We start from the raw sequence: 26,644 nt of genomic DNA on the forward strand, positions 1-26,644 counted from the left end.
TACATCACTGCTGTGGTTATTTGTCTAACGTAGGTAATAAGAGAAATGTGGTGTCCGTCAGCCTGGATGTTCCCTGTGACCTTGCTGATGAAGATGAACTCTCCCACAAAAAGTGTGTCAAGCTTAGGAACGCTGACCCCACCTTGAAACACAGGTAGGGTATTTTTCTTTTTTTAAAAAAAAAATTCTACCTGGAGCTGAACCATGCCTCACTTTCAAATTCTGCTTTTCTTAATATCATTATGTAGAAGCAACTGAAGGATACTTTACAAATAGTAGTACTCTGGGCCAGGCATGGTGGCGCACGCCTGTAATCCCAGCACTTTGGAGGCTAAGACAAGGGTTTGCTGTGAGTTCAAGGCCAGTCTGGGCTACATAGTGAGTTCAGGAGCAGTCTGAATGTAGAGAGACCTTGTCTCAAAAAAGCAAAAAAAAAGTACAATAATTTCACAGTCTTGAAAACAGCTGGTAGGCAGTGAACTTTCTTGGGGTGACAGAGGCTTGTTTCAGGTATCTTAAGCCTGTCACCTCCTTCCACCCACTTTTACTCATGAATTCCTTGAAGAGAAGAGCTACATCCTCCTTCACACCCACTGCACAGCAGCAAGTCAGAGCTGAATGTACAGTAAATGGTTAAAAGCACTGCAGTCACTGACTGCCATTAGGAATGGAATAGAGCAAAAGGTAGATCTGGGTTCTGATTTCTTCAGCTGATCAATGTAACTAAACACCTCTATTTCTACATAAGGTTGTGGCGAGGACTGCAGGAAACAGCACACAGAAAAGCACTTTGCAAACTATAAAGAACATAAAACTGCATATTTCCCATTATTATTAATACTTCTTTGAATTTTAGCACTGGAAGGGAATACAGGGAGGTGGAAAGCCATTGCTATTTACTGGACATCATCCCAGGTTAAAAACTATGCCAAGCACCTGGCATATGTTATTATTATTATTTTTTTAATTCTCCCAATAACCGTATAAAGAAATTGGTCTTGAGGAGTTAGCCCCTTCATCAGAGTCACACAACTTTAAGTGGCCCTACTGACACTAAGGGACAGGTGTAAGACCTGTTTTCTTCCGAACTGAGGGAGCAGGGGCCAGAGAGCTGCACTACAGGGATGATGCACTAACCCAGGGCTTCTTGGGAACCATGACTGTGGAAAGCCCTTGTTACCTTCCCTTCATTCCTGAAAATGACTTGGCTTCTACACTGGCCCATTAAAGAAACAGACTAAGTGCTCTGACTGGGGAATTTAAACTAGGGAAGAATGATCAGTTCAGAATCTACAATCCAGTGAAAGAGTCAGGAGATGCTCTGGAAGGGAAGGGCCCGGAAAGAACTGATATTTTGCAGTAAGAATGAAGAGAAAAATCCCAGTGTATAATGGTAGTCCATGGTCTCGTCAGCCAGAGACTCTGAGTTCCTAGGAGACATGCCAACTGACCTGTCTAAGGTCACAGCCTAGTCTGGTTCAGGTGCAAACTTAGATGGCCAAGGAGACTCTGGAGCAAAATCTGAGCTGCCACCAGCTTCCCTATTTCCCCACTTTTTCTCCTGAGTTTGTCAAAGGGCCTCTGAGTCACTGCAGCAGAGGGCCAGGGCCTGGTGGGCTGCCCTGGGCCTGAGAAGCATTGAGGAGGAGGGCGCCGTTGATTCTGGGGGTGTGGGGTAGAGAGGATACAAGACAAATGACAAAGCTGGTGGCACTCAACACAAAGGACACATGCTGGCTCAGCTCTCCAGTCACCAGTGAGTCATAGTCTGTGAACACGAACACAGCCTTGAATTGTATTTTGGAAAAGGGCACTGAGGTAAACTTCCAGAAGGTCTCTGTGTTCTCTTGTTTCATCAGAAGCAAAAAGAACAATCACCAATAATAACTACTAAGTACAGGCCAAGCCTTCACATTAATTAAAAACTGTGTAATATATATCCTGGCCAATTTTTAAATCACCAAGAGCTATAATTGGCCCCAGCAAAAGATGGCCTGAAAGCAAAGAAAAATGGGGGGCCTGCCTGCCAACGTGGGACTCATACTCCAGTTCTGCAAGGCCATCTTGGTGAGGGCACCCTGCCTCTCTGAAACTCAACTTTCTCTTTCCCACTCATTTTGAGAAAATTAGAGATATGACAGATAAATGAATGCTTACTACATACATGGAATATTCAATATTAAATGCCCTAAAAAGGACAACAGCTATTTCATTATTAGTAGTAGCAATAAGTGGCAAAATTTACAGACTGTATAGTATTCATATCTGCTGCAATTGCTGGATTTCAAAGAACCAATGTCTTAGACATAAATTTTGTCCCAGAAGGGTGCCTTTTGTGAAGAATGCCCCTGGAGGGCAGAAGGGATTACAGAAATCTATGAGACCTTGTCTTCAGCAATATTAGGAAAAACTCAAGGGTTCTTGACACTAACACTCATGACACAATGAGAGGAAAATGAGATTAAATATATGCACTAAACTATACTCTGTTCTAGAAAAAGGAGAGGGTACTGTGGATTAAGATAGTTCAAGAAGGGTCATGAAGAGGGGGGTATTGCAGTTGTGTTGGACATGCCCAGTTGCCCACCCTTTACTGCCCTGTGACTGCCCCAACTCCAATGGGTACTCCTCTCTCTTTCCAATGGGTCTTTAAAGATTCTAGATATATTTGAGTTCTATAATTTTAGACCTCTATGCCTTCATATTAACTGCAGAACTTCAAATTCTGATTAAAGTTTACAGTTTCCTACCTAAGTAGAAGAAAAAAAAAACCTTTTTTTAAAGAGCAGCCATCCCAGAGCATCCAGCAGGCAATTATGAAGGCTTTGTGAAGAAGAACACCATCAAAACAGTAAGACCAAGAGCTGTTGCTTTGGCTCCATGGATGAGTTTTCAGAATATATAACTTCCTGAAATTGAAGGCTTAGTAGGGTGTGTGTATTTATGCACATAGATGCATACGTGTAAATCCACCTATATATGAATATGTTTACTTTTATCGAACAGGGTTCATGCCTCTCATTATATGCTTGGAAGGAGTATTCCGCGGAAAATTAAAAGTTAATATTTCAGACCAAGTTTAATCAAATTACAACCTGTAAACCATATGTGATGTTTGATACATTGTGCTAACTTGAGAAGTCTAGAAGCTTAGCTAAGTAACTCAGCAGTTCTACATCTTAGGGTATAGAGGACATGGCTTTATCTCTAGGATGTTGTTCTCTGTGTCAACCTGAGAAGTTTAAAAATTTAAGCAACTCAGTAGGGGGCCAGTGTCCTCACTTTGTAAACATCCTGAGCAAGAGGACACAGAAATGCTGTGAGTGCTACAGCTACACCCACCCAGGCGTGGGTAACCTGCATACAGCACAAGGGAGGAAAAAGGTTTGTTCTCCTGCTTTTGCACTTACTGCTTTTAGTGTCTTCTGCCACCTTGAACTGTTGCCACTGTGCCATGTCACCCTGCTTTGGAGCCAGCTGATTACAGATTGAAACCTCCACAAATTGTGAGTTAAATAAACCTTTTCTTCCTTAATTTTGGATGTGGGTATTTTGTCCCAGCAATGAGAAAAAATTAACTAAGACACTGGCCCACTGTCTGTTCTTGCAAATAAAGTTTTATTAGAACACAGCTATCCTTACCAATAGGTAAATATGTTTCTGACTGCTTTCATACTACCATAGGAGAGCTGAACAGGAGTAATAACATGGTCCTTAAAACCTAAAACACAGACTACAGTATTTTGCTCTTTACAGAAAAGGGTGCTGACCTCAAATTTGGACAGAATCATTGACTAGACTTGAGTAGTTGCTGGCTAAAATTGTCCATCAAAATCCAAAAGTGAGCAAATGAGCTTATAAACCAAATTTCCCTGCTGTAATTTGTATTTTAATGGATTAATTAATCTGCTATAAATTGATCCTAATCCTATTCTCAGAAGCCTAGTGGGACTGAAGAGTGTCCAAAAAGGACCCTAGGTAGGATTTCTCTGAGGCTCCCTGACACAAGCATCTTGGGGCAGGGTTTTTTTTTTTTTTGTTGTTGTTGTTGTTGTTTTGTTTGTTTTCAAACTGTCAGAATAGAAGTATGCAGGTTTAAAACATTATCATCATTCTAAATAATTCAAACATAGAGTTTGTAGCCAAATATGAGAAATTATATAATTAGCAGCCCATTTAGAAGACTATATAAAAATGCTAATATTCCCACCATGGTAAGATAGAGCTGCATCTATTGATTAGTGTACAAGATTAGTCCAAAGAATAAGAAACACCTTAAGAGTATTTTAAAAGCAGTGTTATCAATCAGTTTGGTAGGATACTTTATTTGGACTACAAAATAGGTTAACAAAAGTCTTATTTGATTTTAGTGTGTTTTAAACTGCTTATTTCAATTTTCAATGCATGCATTACTAACTTTAAGTCAGGAGCTATGTTTTATTGTTATCTTTAATTTGGGTAGCTCTAATCATTCTGATCTATTTGCAGGAAGATCAGTTTATATATATGAACTTTATTCACATGTGCCTATTTTCTTATACTATATGGAGAACAAAACAAGTAAAAATTTAACAAATTTAACTACAGTTGCACCTCAAGCTAAACAGCCTTATTTTACTTGTGTCTTCTAAGCATGAACCCTCAAGAACTGTCTGTTTTAAATAACCCTGTAGTTTACACAAGAAGCTAGGTTTCTGCAGGTAGATCATGAACTGCATGTAATAATAATAGTTATCTCTCAGGATTCACTGGTGACTGATTTTAGGACTCCCTCCCAGATTCCAAAATCTGCAGATGCTCAAGTACATTATATGAAATGCTGTAGTATTTTCACAGCTTCCCATATGCTTCACATAAGCTCTGGTTACTTATGATACCCAATACATATGAAAGTTATGTCAATAGCTGTTGTTTGGAAATTTCTAAGGAATGAGAAAGAAAAAAAATGTCCCCAGATAGCTACTAAACACTTGATTTTTGCTAATTTTTTCCATTTACAGTTAGCTGAATCTGCAGATGGGGAATCCATAGAGGTAGAGGACCACTCTATTTGTAAATCTAATCTTAATGTCATTGAACTCCTCAAGTCTTATTCCAAACACACACAGCCACCTTGTCTTTGACAAAGGAGCCAAACATGTTTACTGGAAGAAAGTCTCTTTAATAAATGGTGCTGTAAAAAAATTGGCTCTCTATGTCAAAGACTAAAACTAGATTCAAGTCTATCACCATGCACTAAACTAAAATCAAAATGGACCAACAATCTAAATATTAACAAAGAAACACTAAGTTTACTGGAAGAGAAAATATGTAGAAATCTTGAAAACATAGGTGTAGGCAGAGACTTCATAAACAAAATCCAGACTGCAAGAGAAATATTACAAAGAATCCACAAATGGAAACTCACCTTATTAAAAAGCTTTTTCACAACAAAAGAAGTCACCAACAGAGTGAAAAGACAACACACAGAGTGAGAAAAAATTATAGCCAATTTTCCCACAGACAAAAGACTTATATCTAAAACATACAGAGAATTGAAAAAAAAAAATCAGGTCCTTAAAATTCAAAGACCCAAACCAATGAACACACATTTCTGTGATGAAGAAATATGAATGGAAAATAAATACACAAAAATGTTCAACATCACTGGTCATTTGAGAGATACAAATTAAATTAACACTCAAATCCCATTTTATGCATAAAGAATGGTTATCATCAAAAGATCAATTTATAATAAACGTTGGAAGGGCTGTGTGGAAAAAGAAACCTCTGTTGGTGGGAGTGTGGACTGGCACAATCACTGCAGAAATCAGTGTGGAGATTTCTTTAAAAAAAAAAAAAAAAACTCGAATTAGAGGGCCCATTCAACCCAGCTATTCCTCTTCTGAGTATCTTCCCTGAAGATCTGAAAACATCATACCACAGTGATGTATATCCAGCCATGTTTATAACAACACAATGTGAAATAGCTAAATCTTGGAAAACAACCCAAATGCCCATCAAATGAGGAATGGATAAAAAGGATGTAGTTTTTATATGTATAATGAAGCACTACTCAGTCATAAGAAAGGATAAACTGGAGATTTTTATAGGTAAATGGATGCAACTCAAGACCATACTCCGAGTGACAGAAGCCAGACACATGTGTATAAACATTGTATTGTCTCACTAGTATGACACTAAATAAGTAAATAAGATCCAAAATGTACAATAGAAATTTTGAATTGGGAAGAAATTGTTCAACAGAAAAGACAAACTATGACAAGGGAGAGGGAAAAAGAAAAAATATGTATGTCTACACAAGATAGTTACGATAGCTACACGGCTGGTTTCTCTTAGTTCATTGAAGAGAAAGGTTTGTGCTAATATTGTTTGGACAAGATATCATGCCTCTATCTTATACTCTGAATAACCACTATGAATACAACAATATGCAATGTATTAGTCATTATAACTGTCCTACTAACATGTTTTGAAACTGTTTCATTACTATTTTAATCTTTTTTTCTCTATAAAATTAAAACAAAAAAAGAGTCTTATTCTACCCAACAGTGTCTCACAGACTGAAACTCTGGGCTTCCTCTTTGGGTGGCTTTGCATTCCATGTTCTGATCTGAGTTTTGTGAGCACTGCTGCCAATCACAGATACTGCCTTTCTGTGAGTTGCGGTAACATTTTTCATCACAAGTCAGCATCCCCAACACTCACTAGCATAATGTTCAGATATATATTTTTAAGTAGCTCAAAGTCTACTCCGAGATGAGGATTTCTATGCATTCAAATAATAACGTCAGGTACTACAGTTATATTTTCCCATTAACTCACAGCTTTGCAGGAGTGTTTTTCACCTGCATCATTCCATTTAATCCTCATGGCAATATTTTGTGAGCATTTTGCAGTAGATGGGACCTCAGAGAGGTTGCTTGCCCAGAATCACACAGGTAATGGAGGCCGGAGCTGGTGTTACTCATGACTCCCACCTGCAGGGCTGCGGCTCTTCTGAGGCTACGTTTTAGGCTGATCCTAACTGACTGACTGATGCAAGTTTACATAATGAAGCAAGCCCTGGAGTATACAGGTCAGAAGTTCAGGCCTCAGCTCTCACACTTACCTCCTGGCTGACTGTGGACAATTATGTGAATCCATTGGGCTTTGGCTTTTGAACTAACTTTCCTCCAATGTTCATTTATCTCCAACAATTACAAATTCTATTGAACAAAAGTCATCTAGTTCTCAAATAATTACTCTGAAAGAAATATACTGTGTGTCTGTGTGAAACACTAAGTTCCTTCTACAAGCAAATGAAGGGAATTTTGCACTAAACACAGATCCCTCTCAGCACAGTTAGGTAAGAGGTTATTGTACATAGTTTTAAAAATATTTCTGTGATCCCCGCTGCAGAAATAAAACATTTGAAATAAGTGTGTCAAACAAGAGGGGTCAGTCTACCTTTGCCTTGGTTGGAAGCTAGTGGTTTTGTCTTTCTTTAGAAAAATCTGAATTTTTAAAATTTTATTTTAAAGAGGATAAAACAGAATAAAACCAATCAAAACAAACCAGTGTAAGAGATATGGCCTTCAAAACATTACAATATCAACAATAGTTATCATAATGCCTTTTGATGTCTTTAAAATAGCTGCAGATAACTTCGGATGCAGTAAAAATCAAACAGAACAGAATAGAATAAAAACAAAAACAAGAACAAAACAATGAATGCAGTAAAGGATTTCAAAACATGTCAATAATAAATCCAAAATTGCTACCATAATATATCTTGCTATGTTTGAAGTAGCTGCTCCTACTATCAGATTTAACAGAATCAAACAAAACAAAAGAAAATAAAATCCAATCTGACCAAACAATGGAAATGATATAGAACTTCAAAATAAGACCATAGGGAATCAACAAGGATGCAGTTCTCAGAAGATCTTCCCTTGGTGCCACCCGGTTTACTGGTATCCTCTGAATCTATGATCAGACCACTGGCCCTAGACCTGTAATGTTAATATAATACCATAGGCATCCAATTGCATTTCACCTCAATAGCTATCACCACAGTCTGTGTTTCTTTAGATAAGCTCGTTGCTTCTGCAGGGATAGGGTGGGGGTGGGGGAGGCAGGGTATGATTGGTTCTTCTTGTTTTCCAGCCTGCATGCTGGAAGGGGCTGGGGTCTGGCTATTTCCAGTCTGGTGGTGGCCGCACATGGCACTGGTTCTCAGACTGGGCTGGCTTGCTGGTGTGACCTTGTTCTCTCTCCTCCCAGTCTGTGAATGGCTCTGAATTTTTTGATAAGTTCATCATTTTTGTTATTCTGCTTTATTTCTCCTTATTATAAGTTTTTTACAACATTATCAATTACAGAATTACAATGGATAATTTCTCCCAATGTTGACATAGCCTGTGCTGTATTATAATGACAACGATAAAGATAATGATGATGATGATGTGGCTGTTCTTTTTCAGTTGTTCCTGAGAGTGTGTCTAAACTTCTAAATTGAAATTTTCCAGGTGACAGATGTGTCTGTTATTCATGGCAAGCTTCACAGATCACACATGAATCTATGGTAATGAAGTAACAGATCAGTCATGTGATTAGAAATTTGGGGCTTTGGTCACATGATACTAGGTTGAGCTCTGGTGCACAAAGGAAGCTGTACATTCAATTCAAAGACATGGCCACTGATTTATTCAAACAGGCCTTTATACTGAAACCCCAATAAAACCTCTGGACACCCCAAGCATGGTGAGACTAGTGGTTGACGAATCCATTGGTTTACTGGGAATATGATGCGTCCAGATTCTACTGGGAAATGACACAGGTTCACTGCAATTGGAACAACACCAAACCTCATCCTGTGTATTTCTTTAGTTGGCAACCCTGATTTTTATACTTTGAAATAAAGCTATAATCATCAACACTACACATTCCTGAGTTCTGTATTTTTCTAGCAAATTTTTGAGCCTGAGGAAGCTGTGGGATCCCCCAAATTTGTAGTCAGCTAACTAGTCAGAAGTGTGGGCAGCTTGGGGACCCCTGAATTTGTGGCTGGATCTGACATATGCTGAATAAGCATAATTATGTTGGGAACAGTACATTTAACTCCTGAAATCTGTGCTGATTCCAGGCATTTGACAAGGAATCCTGCTGTACTACTGTAACCTACCTCCTCTGGAATGTTCTATATGAGGACATGTCAGGCACCCCAACTTTAGTCCCTGACCATTCCCTCTTTCTGGAGCATTCTTCTTCTAGGAGTTTCATGACTGCCATCACCTTCTGAAGAGTTTACTCAGACATCTGCCCTGGGAGTCTCCCTCCCTGCATCTGCCCTCCACACCCTCTCCTCCTCTCCAACTTCACTGTTCCACGGCACTCATTTCCTGACACACTACGTACTTCATGTATTAAATGTATTTCTCTGACAGGATGTAAGCTCTATATGAGCAAAAATCTATCCTTTGTTTTTCTTTTGGTTTTTGAGACAGGGTCTCTCTATGTACTTCAGTCTGGATGTGAACTCACTATAGTGCCCAGCCTGGTCTTGAACTTTCAACAGTTCTCCTGCCTCAGTCTCCAAAGTACTGAGATTACACGTATGCCCCACCACACCTGGCTAAGAATCTATTTTTAGTTCACTATGATGTCTAATGCTCAGAATGGTATCTGACACATTGGAGATATTCAGACTATATTAGACTTTCAGATCTGCTTCAAAAAGTGGCAAGAATGATGGGGTAAGGGTATTCAAAGTGAGCAGTGTTAGCATTTTCAGGGGAATTAATGGCAACGTCCTTTAGTGTAATAACTTCTTAAAAAGAAATTTAAACATTCATTATAATTTTTGATCATATCCTGTATGAATGTTGACACACAAATTACATGCTTGGGTTCTTATAATACATTGAATTCATGTTAAATTTTCCATAAATTCTTCTGCACAATATACTAAGCTATACTTATTTTCATATCACAAGTCCCATTGAACAAGGCAACATTTTATATCTCACTTGACACAGAAGCAACAGTACTTATTTTTCCATTGATTTTTTTTTTAATGTGCACTAATTTGACTTCTAAAGGGTTTTTTAAAATAATTCTGTTGAAAGGATGTCAAGTGTGGAACAAAAAAGAAACAAAGGTATTATAATATAAATTTGGTTAAGTTAACATTAAGATTGAAGGGCACGTTTACAAAAGAAGAATGGTTTGTATCCTGCAAAGCTAGTAAACTGGAAAGCTTATAACTTCGGCCTTCAGCAGCTGGACAGTCCTCTGTCACATCAGTGGCTGTCCTAGCTATCTTGTGGGATGTCCACAAGTGAACAAAAGGCTATCACTGAACCAAATGACTCTGATATGTATAAGAAACTTAAGATGGAAGTTGATTTGTCTTTTTTAAAATTTTTATTTTAAAGAGGACAAACCAAGCAAAATAAAGTCAATCAAACAAAACAGTGTAAGTGACACAGGACTTCAAAACAAGATAATAGGAAATTAGCAATGTTACCATAATGCCTCTTATCTTCAAAATAGCTGCCCATACCCTCAGACACAGTAAAAATCAAACAAAACAGAATGGAATAGAATCAATAAAAATAAAACAATGAATGCAATAAAGGACTTCAAAACAAGATAATAGTAAATCCAAAATGGTTACTATAATATATCACATTATCTTGGAAATAGCTGCCCATGCCTCAAGCTATAATAAAATCAAACAAGACAAAGACAGTAAAACCCAACCAAACAAAACAATGAAAATGATACGGGACCTCAAAACAAGATAATAGGGAATTAATAATGACTACCACCTTCAGAAGGAGATTCCCTATAGATACTACCTCTCGTATTGTTATTTCTGAATAGATGATCAGACTCCAGATTTAGGCCTGCATAGGCAATGAAACACTAAACATACAAGCATGACTTATATTTGATGGAGGCCATACTTTCCTGCACCCAACCTTTGGACAATACCTTTACTGTCTTCCTCCCCTGTGTTAATTTGTATGAATTCATTTAGTACAATTGCTGACATTTTTTGACAGCATAGACTTCTCCCGTCCTTGGACATCATTCTCTGATTAGCTGACTAGGATTCATATGAATTTAGAGAAACTTCATATCTGTTCTGGGCCTCTAAGAAGAGTGAGGTTCATGACTTCACAGTAGGTCTTTTGTGCCCACTGAAACATAAAAGAAAATCACTCACGCTTTTTCTTTTTTACTAAAAGCTTATCAATTCATTTATTTCCCAGAACTGTTAAGAAAGAAAATCAATCTTGAGGCAGCAAAGAGTCATAAGAACTCAGTCTTATGCTACATTTTAGTTACTTTGAACACTTAGAGTAATGAAAATCTAAAAGATCACCTGCATGTACACATACATCAAATTGTTACCCAATTTTGAAAGTGAATTTTAAATTGCTTTCACATCAAATATTATCCAGAGTAATATTTACTTCATCAAGTTTCTTGTAAGTATTCTACTTCCTAGAACTTGTTTTGTTAAACCTCAGGATTTCTTGACACATACTAGGCTTTTAACATAGGCTTGGGATGAGGAATTGAATTGGCAGATTTCAAAAAGGAGCAAATGCATAAGAGCATATGCTTTTGAGTTCCACACTAACAGAAAGGTCTGGAAATAACCTCATATTCTCAAGGGCATTTGTGGGTCAGTGCAAGGTACAAAAGAATCTGTTCTCTTCCTCTACAGGATTTGTTAAAGAAAATTAATAGGGAGTCCGTCTCTAGCAGGCTGACATGGCTCCAGGGTGTGAGGATCCTACATAAGTACCTAATACCTAATCCACAGTAAAAGGCAAACCAGAGCTAAGTTTAACCAATCAAGAATGGCCAACTAATGTCCCATTAGTGACTTTCCACTAGAGCCACCCAAATGAGACCACTGTTCCACTTTAACCGAACAGATATTTCGCCTTGTTTCTGTGATAGAAGACTTCTCTCCATGACCCTTTGTTGGAATTCAAATCATTTTGATCTAGTGCTGCCTAATTCATGAATTGTTGTTTGCCCCAATGCGTTCTTTAACACTTTTATTTCCCTAGGTTTATACTTTAATAATTTGTTACCTAGCTTCAGAGATCAACTGTATCAAAAATGGCTACTGGGTCTGAATCTACCCTGTCACTACTGCCTGTAACTGTAGCTTCTCATTTTTCTTTCTTTCTTTCTTTCTTTCTTTCTTTCTTTCTTTCTTTCTTTCTTTCTTTCTTTCTTTCTTTCTTCTTCTTCTTCTTCTTCTTCTTCTTCTTCTTCTTCTTCTTCTTCTTCTTCTTCCTCTCTCTCTCTCTCTCTCTCTCTCTCTTTTCTTTCTGAGATCTTTCAGGCAGCACTGCTACTGGTCATTGGCTAGGCAGGTTACACAAAAAACAACTGAAAAACAAGGGCTTGGAAATAGCAAAGACCTTACTTCAACTTCCTCCTCTGCCATTATTTATCCTTGGGCAGAATTTGAATACTTAAGGCTCTCAAATGTCTGGACTTAATGGCTAAAATTAATAAGATGCTATCTGGCATGAATACAACCAAAGCACTCGGTGGAGGTTTAAATATGCAATTAAGCAAGTAGAACCTGGCTTGACATCACATCAGGAAGCTCCAGAGAGTAAAGCTGGCTAGAAGCTACTCATGCTGTATTGTTTGGCTACTGATAAAAGAAATTATAATCACTCTTAGATTGCATTTGGGCGAGTTTAATATCTGTATTAAATATGTGCATATTCTCTACATTTTTTGAAGCCTCCATGGAATATTATGTTCAGTTCTGGGTGTCATTTTAAGTAGGATATTTCTGATCATGGAATAATCCAAAGAAATGCATTCAGGATAGTGATGTGGTTTTTGGAGAAATAGCTGTAGGAACCTTGCCTAAGAAAGCTGAAAAACTCAATTTTGGGAAAGTACTAGGCCATAATCCTCAAGTTATCTGAAGGATTGATAGGTAGAAAATATTTCTTGTGTATCTACTGATCCAAATAACCTATCTTAGACTCTTGTTACCCCTTATTCATGGTACCCCCTGTAGGTTCTTAGGGTACAGAAGTTAATAATCCATAGGCCCAAACTCAAGGTGCTAATTACTAAATAAGAAGAAATGTAAAGAATTTGGAATCCTCTGTTTTTACCCCAATGGTTTTACCCACTGGGGTTGTGAGTAGGAGAGTTAATTTTGCAGCAACTTGACTTGGCCCCAAGTACCCAGATTTCACATTATTTCTAACTGAATATGTGTTTTTGCATGACATTATCATTTGAATAGATGGGCTCAGTAAAATTAACTGCCTTCCCAATGTAGGTGGGCTGGAAGTCATTAAATTCATTGAGGGAGGGCATAAATAGAATAAAATGTAGAGGAAAAAAGAATCACCTCTCTTTCTTGTCTGCCTCTCCACTTGTGCTGGGACATTTCATTTCATCTTTTCCTGTCCTCAGAATGAAATCTGGATCATTGGGTACTTCTCAGGTCTTTATTTCACTGGCTGTCGTGGTACTTTTCCAGCTTTCATAATCACATGAACCAGTCTCTCTCCCTCTCTATCTCCCTCTACTCAAAGATGTTAGACAGACACACAGAAAGAGAGAGAGAGAGAGAGAGAGAGAGAGAGAGAGAGAGAGAGAGAGAGAGAAAGACAGAGAAAGAGAGAGATGACTTGAAGAACCTTTACTAATACAATGACTTTGGTCAATATCTCAACTTCTCCTAATTTGGCTTTATTTCTTTGTAACAAAGTTTTTCAGAAAATTGAGTATGAAATTTCTTTTAGAAAAACTCATAACCTAAGGCAGAATTACCAAATCTTTGTAACAGAGAAAACAAAAAGCTAGAAAACCATGCAAGCTCAAGAAATGACAGAAATCAAGTAGACCCAGTAATCTTTGTCAAGGCAATCATTCAATTCAACTCAAGAGAAAAGAGGAATTTAGGTGGGTAGGGAAAAGGGAAAAAAAAAGAATTGTGTTTTAGGTTGGTGGGACCAACTACGCAAAAGTAGAAACACTGAGACCATATAACTTTAGGGAGACTAAAAATAACCCCTTCAAGTGCAGAAGAGAAATAAGATGACAGGAGCTAAAAAGATAAGACAGAATCAAATTATGACAGCCCTCAAATGGCACTCCAAGATGTCTGAGGATGGTGCAGGGCCATTTCAGTGGAATCAGGAAGACTGATCTGCGTTCAGACAGGGCATGGAGTGATAAGAAAGCAAGTTACCCTATCTTTGTAACAGTCCATGCAGGAGATGAGATGACAGTAGCACTTGGAAACAAAGAACAAACAGGTGGAGGAGTGAAGGTCAGGAGAGAGTGAAAGATAACCTCATGTTTTGCTGCTTCTGTGTTAAGGTGCATGCTGATGCCATGAACCAGTACAGGAAACCAGAAGGGGGAATATAGTTGACCAAACAAACTATGAGCTGTGGGATGTGGTGAATTCAGGTAACTGAGGAATAATCACAGCAAGTTCATGCTAGAAAGCTGGAAATAGGATTGGAGAGGTGCAGATTTGAAAGGAGGTACATTTAGAGGGTAAAAATGTGTTGTCAAATATAGATAAACTTGGGTTTCAACTCTGACTTCACCACTAACTAGCTGTGTGGCCTTGGACAAATTATTTATCATCTCGAAGGCTTAATTTCCTTAATTGTAAAATTGGGGAAATTACACATACTTCAAAAGCTTTGCTTATTGCATGCCATCTGGTTGCCATTTGTCACCATCACTCTCTACCATCACCATCATTGCTAAAGCCATTAAAGTAGATGAACTTGGCTAGGAACCGAGTAATTAAGTAGGAAAAGGAGTTGAAGGATGCAGGTCTGAGGGACAGGTACTAAGGGATAAGCGGCCGAAGACTGAAATTGAAAGATGCTCAAGAGTTAAGGATGTTGGCAGAAATCCAAAGCAGCAAAGCACCAGGCAGGTCAAGGGAGAGAGTTTCAAAGAAGGGATCATGGAAAAAGCCAAATGTTACAAAGTCAAGGAGTGTACAGATAAGACGAGATCTTAGACCTAGGAACTTGAGGGTTGTCCTCACTTCCTGGAACAAATGTGTGGTAAGTGAGCATGGAAGCCAGTTGTAAATGTGACAGGATTCAATATGAAAGTTACATCCAGACTTCATGGAAATGTGTATCAGATCCCGAAGTGGATGGTGAGATCCACCACTTTCCAGAAAATTCAAAGCAGATATACATAGGTAGAAGTCTTAATCCTTGGGGCCAGGGGTTTAGCTTAATGGCGTAAGCACCTGCCTGTCAAGAGCAAGGTCATGAGATGGAGTTGATACTGCCCCACAAAAACAAGAAAAAAGAAAAAAAAGTCTTAATCCTTTCAGTTATTTCAATCATTAAAAAGATTTAAGTTATTGATGAGAAAAGGGATCTGTCACAAGGATTTCTATAGAGAGCCATATTATGAATTTCATCTTTCCAAAAGAGGGGAGAGCCTCCCCTTTGTCTCCCTAAAGGGCTTCATAGTTAGACTAAAGGTGATTGCTTGCACATCATCATCTATACACAGGGGAAAATAATAGAAACAATTGAAACTAACAGCATGAGGCTGAGATCATCCATGACTATTAGACTTGTGTAAAGACAACATGGTGTGAAATTTATTGTGCATAGGTGCAGGCAGACAGAGGGCAAAAAGGCCATGTGTAGGGAGTAAAGAGTTTTTCTAGGGTTTGAAAGAAGGTAAGGAAAATTTGGTGGGAAGATCTTAGTAAACATCACTGGCCAAAGTGCTGTGGATGTTTCATGCCTTAGTGGGCAAAGTCCTTGAGGCATCTGGTATGAATGCTTGGGTGTCCATCTTATCTCTTTTAAGACATCCTGTTTGCTGAGGTCTGGTCTTGAGCTGAGAACAATCCTACTGGCAGGCAGGCTGCTTACTGGGAGAATCACTCCAGTAGAGGCTCACAATAACAATCTAGAATGTATATGTTTTTGTTTCACCAGAGAGCTTTTGGTAATAGACTAAGGAGGTTTCCCTGCATTAGGTGGCCTGCTGGTTGGGGACAAAAGATTTCTGAGTGACTGATAAATCTGAGGGTTGAGTTGGTATGGAGGTAATTTAAATTCTCCCCAAGGGAACCATCTGAGGCCATGGGGAAAGTTTTACATAAGGACCAAACAAGACACAAGCAAAGCTGGAAGAAACTAAAAAGCTGGCATCAACAAGGAAGTGTGGAATGTTCCCAGTGAGAGTCCCTGAAGAAAAGTTTGTTTTCAATAACTAACAACTATTGGCCCAGAGAGTGGGAAGCTATCTTACAACAGTATAGTCAGAAAGGACTGCCACCTCCTCTTTCTCCTCAACCTGCCCCACCCTGCTCATCCCCACTCCAGTCCTGGAGGGATCAGAAGAGCATGGAGAAGGGGAGTAAAAGGGAGAGGGAGCATCAACGTTACCTTTGCTCCACAGACCAAAGGTCACACCATCTTGGATCCTTTATAGTCGTGGGGAAAGCATTCAGTATGAATGATTACCTTATGGGACTGGACATTGTCATTGCTGAATTTTGTTAGTAATTTGTAGCCAGAAGTGTCCATAGCAGTTTCTGCTATTTTAGGAGGGCTACCAAAGTCTTGGAATTGCTAATGTGTCACTGAGTGGCAAAAAAAAGAACTTGACCATTATATTAATCTAAAAGGATCATGTAAGGCAATTTTTAAAAAGCTGACTGTCTGGTTTTTCTTCATCTTATGTGAAGCTTTTAAAAAACAAAAAACCTAATGAATCTTATACTCTCTTCAGGTTCAATGTTTCAGTAACCCAAAGTGATTAAGAAAAAGGGGCTGGGGATTTAGCTCAGTGATGTAAGCTCCTGCCTGGCAAACGCAAGGTTGTGAGTTCGATACTCGGTACCAAAAAAAAAAAAAAAAAATAAAAGTGAGTCAGAAAAAGGAGGAATGGGTGACATTAAGGACTGTAGGACTGTGATTTATTTATTATTTTTAGCAGACTGTCAGAGAAAAAGACACTACAACGTGGCGAAATGTTAAAAGTGCCTGAATGGCCTTCAGGGTGGCAAATCTGGGGCTGGTTAGTGGCTGAGAAAGAACCAGGAGGGACAAGGGAAGGCACCCAGCCCACAAGAGCACCAGAAAAGGAATGCGGAGAAGGCAAGATTACAAAGAAACAGGGGACAAAAACCAAGCATCATCATTGCTTTTAAAAGGAAGACAGACTCATTTCCCTTTGAAAGATGTGGGAGGCCGGAAAGAAGACAAGTGGAGGACAGAGACATTTTGTTTGGAGGCAAAGGGAAATAAAACTGTGACGTTGGCTTATAAAGTTGTTGTGCATGGAGGGTCCTTGCTGGAGATGAGGAACACTGTGCTGTGGGGGGGATTTACACGCAGCGAGGAAGGGGGAAATGATGATCCCCGAGATTCTTAGTGCCCAGAATTCATACTCAATGGCACACACTGGAGCATTTTCCATGTGAACAATTCACGTGACACTGTGACTGAATACAATAAAAACCCATGAGGACTAAAAGAGCAAAAGGAAAGAGGATTACATGCTTTATACAATGCCTTAATTTTCTGAGCAGAACATTAGTTATTTGTGACAAAGGAAACAGCCTGTGCTTGAGTTAAAGTCTCCACAGTATAATTCTGTGTATGTCTCTATGGCTTGGAAGTGAATTAAATTTAAATGACCACTGTGTTCTGGGAAACTGTATTTATGTGTGAGCTAAGAAGTAGGTGTGGTCAAGAAAGTCTTCACCACCCTCTGTTTTTCCATTGCTAAGAGGCAAATGAGACCAAGAGCAAAGCCAAGCCAACGTGCTCACTATTCAGAACTCAAACGAGCAAAAGCCCCTAACTCTGTTTCATATTTCTAATTCTACAAATCAATTCAATCAGCAGTATACTACATGTTGTGTTCTTTAATGAGACAGTGAAACGTCACAGAAACTCAGCAACTATTCAACAAGACAACTACAATTCTTCTTTAAAATCAGAATTGTATATTCCTAGAACTAACATCTATTGAAACAATAAAATACCCCAGCTCCAGGAAGTCACGTGTATCACAGATTTAATGAAATCTGGCCTTCAGTTAAACCTATAAAGAACTGTCAGACTATTCTGACTGGTTAGTCACTTCACCATAATGTATTCCTTCAGAGATAAAATCTGTTAGAAGAAACATCGGTAATTTATATTCGGGGTTAAAGTTCAAGACCTCTGATCCTTCAACATCTTTAGACATAAGTGATATTAAAAGTCACATAGAGGCTCACTTTATTTGTTTATTTATTTTTTTGTGCCAGAGATCAAACTCACGGGCTCACAGTTGCCAGGCAGGAGCTTATGCCACTGAGCCAAATCCTCAGGCCTGAAGGCTCACATTTTATATGTTACTGTCTACTGTATATAGGGCCAGCTTTATATGTAGTAAGTTACCTTATGGAATAAGTAATTGAATTAGTGAACCCCTAAATTAATTTTGTTAGCAGTAGCTCAAAACTACTTTATGGGGAGGTCTGGCTTTATCGGGAATACACATCTTCAAGTGTTCTCAATGACTCCATGTTTTCTCAACATTATCAGCCCAGGACGGAGCAGAGGGCCATCAGAGACTCTTCAGTGCAAATCAACAGGGAAAGAGAGACATTTTCCAAGGTCCGAGAGTCTCAAATGCTGCACATTTTTGAAGTCTGACTGCTTTGTCCAAATACGGTCCAGCTGAATCCTCCAGAGGCTCCCTCCAGTGAATAGTGGACATCTTCAAAGACCGCTTCTAGGTTCCCTCATAGGAAGAAAGGTTGAGAGTGTGAAGAAAGCAACAGTAATCTCTTTCTGGTTCTAAAGCACACCAAGAGCCGATCTTGGTGACATCTGCCTCCAATTAAGTGCTGTAAATGAATCTATGTGGCTGAGTCCAGCTGCAGTTCACTAGGAGGTATATTTCAGCTGAGGTGTCATTCACCAAGTAATAAGGAACACAGTTTTGAACGTGTTTTGACATTTATTATCTCATTTGAGGTCCATTACAACCCAGGGAAAAGAGGTTTTCTACAGAATAGGAAGCAGGCTCAAAGATACAGAGACCACACAGAAAGAAAGCCATAGAATCGGATGAAATCTATGTCTTCTATGGCTACTTTAATGCTTTTTCTCATATGCTTGGTTCTAGCCCTAGTTTTTTTAATCATTCAGAGTTGGGAAAAGCAATTGGGATCCCTGTGGTGAGTACAACTTCTGTCTTACCTTGCTCAGGACAGGAGTCCCAGTTAGGGAAAGCAGTTAGGATAGGATTATTTCTAGACACTTTTACCAAGCAGACCCTGAGCAGTTAATACCATGTGGGGAGCTGAAGAAATGTCCCTTCTAGAATTTCTTCCCTGGGAAGAACACTGCTCCACTACACTACCTAGTGTAGGGAGGAGCTGGACTGGTATTCTGCAGAGGTAGAAGAATATGGGTACATGTACACCCCCACCACGTGTTCATGCATACATCTACAAACGCATACAATGTCTCAGAGTTAATAGTGCAAGCCTGAGCTTTAATAACTTCAGAATACACACTACACAGTTACCAAAAATATGAAAGCTTGTTAATATTCTTCTATACTTAGTTTTATGACTGTTGAATAATATATTTTTCAATAATTTTTTGATTCATTGTCCCATTTACTATCTTCAATCAGACGAGATCAAACATTTTACAATGTATGATATGCCCACAACATATACAGTAAATGTACCAAATCTCATTCTAAGCCTGCAGTCAACTAAAAGTAATTTTCCCATGTGCTGCTATGAAAACTTCACTGTCTCTCTTAACCAACAAGAACTATCTGTTTGGGCTGGAGATTTAGCTCAGTGGCATAAGCACCTGCCTTGCAAGAAGGCAGTCGTGAGTTCAATCCCTGGTACCGATAAAAAGGAAAAAGACAAAAAAAAAGAACTATCTGTTTGTAAGGCTGGTTCCCCTTCTCCTATGCTTTCATCTGAGATTACAACTATTTGTTTATGCCAGTTCAATTTTACTTTCTTAGATATCATCCGCCTATTTGAGCCAGGCATAGTGGCATATACCTGTAATCATAGCACTTGGGAAACTGAGGCAATAAGATCATAGCAAGTTTGTGGTTAGTCTGGGCTACATACCATATCTTGAAGGGCTCAGCACAGGTTTGAGCTTTAAATTTCATTAGTACAAACCCTACACTGTTATCAAAAAATCATTCAAAAGCTTAATCCAAGACCAGTTGGGATACATAGCAACACCCTGTCTCATGCTCTGTCTTTGATTACATTAGTTCCCTGGCTAGAGTGATTTATCCATTTACAAATAACAGTCTCATATAGGCATTTCCAGTCGTGCTAAACCAGAGTCCAAGGCGCAATCCTGAGACACAATTCTCAGTAAACCCAGTTCCTACCTCCAGACACCTGATGGACAATTTGAGTAGAGACTGGCTCCAGTACATTGGTCACCAACCTATAGATGAGTTACACCACCAGTGACATCACAAGCTCTGTGTCCATCCAGCCACACAATTTCATTTTAGTCAAAGGGATTTCAAAAGGGGCACCATGTTTGACTAGCTGGGTAAAGGACGTTGCTACGGTTTACATCTCGCTGCCCCTCCCCCAAGCCTCATGCACTTACAGATGGGGCTTTGGGATGTGAGTGGGTCACCGGGGTATGATGATCATCAGTGGATGGGTTCACAGCTAAACGTGATGTTAGGAGGTGAAGCCTGGTAGGAGCAGATAAGTGACTGGGGACATGGCCTGAAAGAGTCTGTCTCTGTCTCTGTCTCTGTCTCTCTCTGCTTCCAGCTGTGCCATACCATGAACTGTGTCTCTTTTGCAGAGCTCCTCTGCTATGCTGCCTAGCCTTGGAGCCAGTTGACTATAGACCAAAACCTCTACAAACTGTAAGCCAAAACACACCCCTGCTTTATGTTGTGGCCATCACGTAATGTCTCAGTGATGAGAAACTGATTAAGACAAACCAGTACTATGAAAGGGCAGAAGAAGGGCAGCCCAGTCGCAGCTCCATTGTTTATGTGTGATACCAAGAAAAACAATGCAAAGGTGAACAGCAACAACAATGAAAAAATTGGTTTACTTATAAACCAAGTTCAAATAAAATCTGAACAGCTCCCAATAATATCTGTTGTGGGCTGAAATTTATTCCTCAGAAAAACATGTTCAAGCCTTAGCTCCCAATACCTGTGACTGTGAAATCTGGATATAGAGTATTTGCAGATGTTCTTGGGTTAGGATGATGTCATACTGGATTAGGGTAGGTGTGAACCCAATAACTGAAGAGTTTATAAGAACAGGCTACGTGATGATGGAAATAAAGATTAGGTTGATGCTGCCACCCGCAAAGGAAGGCCAAAGGTTGTGAGCAGTGCAGACCTGGGGAAGGTGAGGAAGGATTCTGCCTTCAGCCTTCAGAGCGAACACATCTCTGCCTGTGCCCAGCCCTAATCCGGTGCTTTTGGTCTCCAAAACCACAAGATGGTAAATTACTATGGGGTTTTCTGGTATTTAAAATTTTTATTTATAATTAATATATAATGTGCATGTTTTAGGGTACAGTGTAAGTTTTCAGTGCAAGTACACAAGGTACAATGAACAAATCAAGGTAAATGGCACATTCCTCACTTCAAACATTTATCCTTTCTTTGCAGGGAAAGCTTTTGAGATTCCTTTTTGTAGTAATTTCTCTTGTTTTAAGCCACCCAGTTTGTGGTGCTTTGTTATAGCAGCCCAGAACACTTACTACAACAGCAAAAATGTAATATCAGAATCAAGGATGCTTAGGAATTGGTTAAAAGCAAGCAAGATCTTAGAAAAGTCAAAAGAAGATGACAGACGTGTGGACTTCAGCAGGGACCAGGGCTGACAGGGGAGAGATGAGGTGAGCACGTGAACTCTGGCTCTGAGAGTAAGGGGGTGGACAAAGGTGACATCCAGTGTCACACTCATCACCAAGAAGTTAATTGTCCCTTCCAGGTGTCAAATGGACACTTCTCAAGAAAATCCATAAGGCTCAAATTTGTCAGTTTGTCACCAATATCGCCAATGTCACCGCTATGCTGAGTTTCCTGTCTCCAGTTTGGCATTTTTCTTGACAATGTTTCATCATTCTAAATTAGGTAGCAGTCACGCAAGTGAAGGCTCTGTCGGCCTCTCTGTCCATCTCTATTTATAGTGCTCTATCCACCATTTCGAAGGTGCTAAGATCTACTGATTGATGGCAGTGTCACTAAAATGGTCACATTCTGAACTCAAGCAAGGAAGTCATTTTATTCCTCCTGTGAAAACTCAGAGGAGGAAAGAGGAGGCTTTGCTGTTTCTAATACTACTCTGGCTCCCATGTGGCCTAGTGAAATATGCATCTGTTATGGCAAAACTCCTCACTGGAAAGACCCTAAGTGACATGCTAGTAGCTTTCCAAAAAGTAATTAGGGAAATATATTGTTGCTAATCCTGAACACACTAGGAGCCAGGCTAATTTTAAAAGGGAAAATAAAAATGCTGCCTTGTGGCTAATGGCAAACTTCTCAATGCCATTAAACTAAGCTCAGTCCTATGTAGGACTAAAGTACTAATACTGAAGAGTTCTGTACTCCCCCTGCCCCGCACTGTTAAGGAAGATACTGTGGAATAGGCCAAAGGAAGCATCGATGTGCAAATACCATTTAACAAGTACAGAGAGCTGGGCTAAATCATGCTCAGAGCACTTTAAAAAAGATTCAAATTTTAATACATTAGCACTAGAACATGCTGTACAAGGAACAGGAAAATTGCAGTTGTCAACGTGTGAATTTAGTCTCAGGGTAAATTCATACAAGGAAGTAAAACTTCACTTTAGATTTTTTTCCCAACCAACTCTCCCTATCCTCGAAATCCACATTTTCCTTGTAAACTAGGGGAACACATGTTACAGCAAAGGCTCGGTGTGCATATTTCACTCTAAGAAGTAGGGAAGAGGAAGTATGTGAGTACTCGGCAGCTTCTCTAAAGTGGTCTTTCCAGGGGTCAAAACACAAAAGGTAGGCGAGATGTTCTGGTATGCAAGCATGTGTTTGTGTACCCAAATGTGTTTGCATAAACATACATATAAGCACGTATCTCTTCAGGTGGGAAAGCATTCCAGGATGAATCTATCACGGATTTTCTGTTTTTTTCCTGTTGGAATTCTCAGACAATCTGCTTGCTCATCACTGCAGGTGAGGAGAAGTGGTCTGCAGCCTCCTGGGCTGAGTACACATCATCAGAGGGGAGAGCCCAGTGGCTTGAGCTCCTAAGCCAGGCCGGGGTGGGTAAGTGGCCCCAAGTCTATCAAGAGGCTGGAGAGAAACCCCACAGGGCAGGGAAAGCCATGGGCAACTCCGCTAATTTGAAACTAAGCCCTATTCCAGTTGGGGTTTGATAGACTATTTTCTATATCAAAGCAACAAACAGACTTTCATTTCAGAACACATCTTGTCTCTCAGACCATTCTATCAGAAGCAGTTATTTTCTTTAAATTGCAAGTCAAGGCAGTTTATTTTTCTCAAAACTGTGCTGTCAGTTCATTTGCCTCAATGGAAATGTCCACTTGATCTACACAAGGTATCTAACCCTTAAACAGAGGTGAGATAGAGGTGTCCCTGAGGACACCTTCCAAGTGATGTATCTACATAAATGTTTGCCCCAGATGAAATGCCGATCAGTTATTTAGAAATATGGCCTACAGGAAAGGTCAAGCTACTCCTCCAGTTAGAGTCCCTGAACCAAAATAAATCTCTTCAATGACATATACTCTCATTGTGAAATGATCTGATCTCTCCTTACATTCCCAATGTTATTTCAAAATATGAAATAATTATATTTATACAAATACAGCTGATAATATATATAGCTGTATGCGATTTAATGATGGGAATGTATTGTGAGAAATGCATTATTAGATTATTTAATTGCTGTGAGAACATCCTAGGGTGCACTTAAATAAGCCAGACTGCCTCTAATGTCACCAGACTGTACAATCTTTTGTTTCTATTATTACATTTGCTGTACACAATGATTGCATTCATTGTGAGAATTTGCTAAATGTAAATTACACATCTTAAATTTTCAACATCTCATTGCCCTTTCTCCTTTCTCTCCATCTCTAGTTCTCCTGCTCATTTGCAAAGGATCTACCTCCCTAGCTCATAATATCTATCATGTATTTTGCTACTTAAATTACTTATACTTTGGGTTTCTCTCACCAGTGTCAGTGACAGAAATATCATTATGCAGCCCATGACTACCTATGCATCTGTATCTATATTATATGCAAGTACATATCTAGAGTCTTAGGTTGAGATCACTACATTATATCACTGATCCCATTATGTAAATGCTTAGATAGTACACATCCACATTTTTCTGCATTCATCTAAGCAGAAATTATCATTTCAATATATTTGTCCTGGACAGAATTTGAATTGTCAGTAAAAATGTAATATTGTTCTAGTTAAATTAGAAACGGTACTATAAACGGTCTTGTTGGTACAATAATTATATCTGTGTTACTATTAAGATTCTGAGAGCATCGACAGTAAAATCATTCTCAAAGTCAAAACCTTTAATATTTACTTCTGTCATTTATCTTTTGTCTACCAATTGCTTCCTCTTTATCAAGTACAGAGGGTCACATTTAATTTATTAATAGAATGAATCTACTATCCTCTTTTTTGATACCTCATAGATGCTAATGACATACAAATTTAAAAATAGTTAAAGAAAAACAAATACCAAAGCATTTTCCCAGCTAGAAATTAGAGGAGGTCACAGGTAAGCTGAGCCTAGGAACATGCTTAATAATTACATGATTATAAATCCCTTAACTATAAATTTTGATAAAAATATGATTAAAAACGTGGAAACCCACACTATGAATTTTATAGAACATCAATTTTAATTGGTCAATGGTTATAAATTAGCCATTAGCAATTTATTGTTCTAAATGACTTATCCTTTCCAATTATCATTTCATCTGTTTTCTATATTTAAAGAAATCAAAGAAATTCAAGATACGGGAAAGACATGCTGTTTGAGGATCTGAAACTGATTTGGTAGCTTTGGAGTTGACATAATCTTGGCCTGGTGCAGCTTATTTTGGAAAGCTGCCTCAAATTTCCCCTGGTTTTGAACTTTTTTTTCCTTACCACTTTCATCTAGCAAGAAATCATCCTGGTAACGGAACTTCTCCGGTCCACATGCAATAAAAATGTCATCGTCACCAAAAAAGTCCTGAAGGCACATCACCTACAAGAGAAAAGCATGGTACTCAGCGAGGGGCCAGCAGAACAGCAATTACAACAATGCATCCCAGCAAGTAGACATCTGCATAAAGCCACTTCCCTTAATGGAATCAACGGGCAGCTTCTCCAGGAATTTCAAAGGAAGGGCTCAAGCATCTGGTCCTAGTAAGAAACATGTTATGTCTCAGTTCTGCAGGAAGACGGGATAAGGCAAATAGAACCGGTAACTGTCACATTTATTACTTGATATATCAATAGGCTATGAGGTAAGAGCCCTTTGTTTCCATAATAAAGTAGATGCAGCAACATGTGGGGAAAGAGGACCCCTGCACTCTTCTGAATGTAAAACTCCATGCTAGCAACAAAAGTCAGCATAGAGTTTTATGTCTTTTCGTAACTGATGCCATTGTATACACATAGGATAATCACGGAAAAAAGTATTTGTATCATAAATATGAGCACAACTATCTCCTTTAGGCCCATTCTACATGTAGCTGAAAGAAAAAAAATTAAGTAAAAATTAATTGAGGTAATAGTTTTGTCTTGAAGTACTTTACTGAATTAATTGTTTTGTTTTAATTGGTTCTATTCTGTTCTGTTTTGTTTGATTTTTACTATGTCGGAAGGTATCTGCAGGTGTTTTGAAGAAAACCAGAGGCATTATGGTAAGTAACCCTTGTTGATTTCGTATTGTTTTGAAGTCCTGGGTCATCTACACTGGTTTGTTTTGATTGGCTTTGTTTTGCTTTATTTTGGTTTTATTCTCTTTAAAATAAAATAAAATAAATCAATTAATTAAGTGAGGTTTCAATGCAGAGCCTAAAGTACCTGTATAACCACTTCCTAAGAGATGCTAAACACTAAAATTTCCCTGCCCTCCAGATTCTTCTTTTCATGAAGTTTCAATGCAACCTTTTGATAGTTTTCTACTTATTCTCCAATAAGAACTTTAAGAAAAGAAAATATACCAAATGTACCATTTCCCTGCAAGAAAATATAGTCAAAATGAATAATTTTTGAGCATTTCCAATGTCTTTGAGAAAACTGTAATGTTTTGTTCATACTAGGTATGACACCAACAATGGGAATACTGATAATTTCTATCTATTTTCAATTTCCTTTAACTTTTTAGGCAAATCATAAGATGGCGAGTGAAAACACCCAGTTCTCTGGGTGCTTTGGAACGCAGTTTCCCACAGCTTTGGAGTACCAGCAACTACCCTTCTGAGGGTCAGTCTCTTTACGTGTGTTCTTCATTCGCATCTCTCACATTTGTCTGCAGCTCCATCTAAGGACACCTCTGGAATCCTTTATCTTTGCCAACCTCTGCCACCCC

The 26,644-nt window shown here is 38.8% G+C and overlaps 1 protein-coding gene across 5 annotated transcripts in view; it reads right to left on the reverse strand.

The window, feature by feature from the left end:
* Positions 1 to 26,644, reverse strand: part of Dclk1 (doublecortin like kinase 1) — a 329,654-nt gene that overhangs the window by 134,179 nt on the left and 168,831 nt on the right. For all 5 annotated transcript variants that reach the window (XM_003477423.5, XM_023560569.2, XM_013140987.3 and 2 more), the window contains exon 4: positions 25,213 to 25,312. In XM_003477423.5, the coding sequence (XP_003477471.4) occupies positions 25,213 to 25,312 (100 nt within the window). The remainder of the gene's footprint in view (positions 1 to 25,212; positions 25,313 to 26,644) is intronic.

This window comes from Cavia porcellus, unplaced genomic scaffold (assembly GCF_034190915.1).
Source record: "Cavia porcellus strain 051 isolate PalLab524CR breed Dunkin Hartley unplaced genomic scaffold, mCavPor4.1 scaffold_21, whole genome shotgun sequence".
NCBI lineage: Eukaryota > Metazoa > Chordata > Mammalia > Rodentia > Caviidae > Cavia > Cavia porcellus.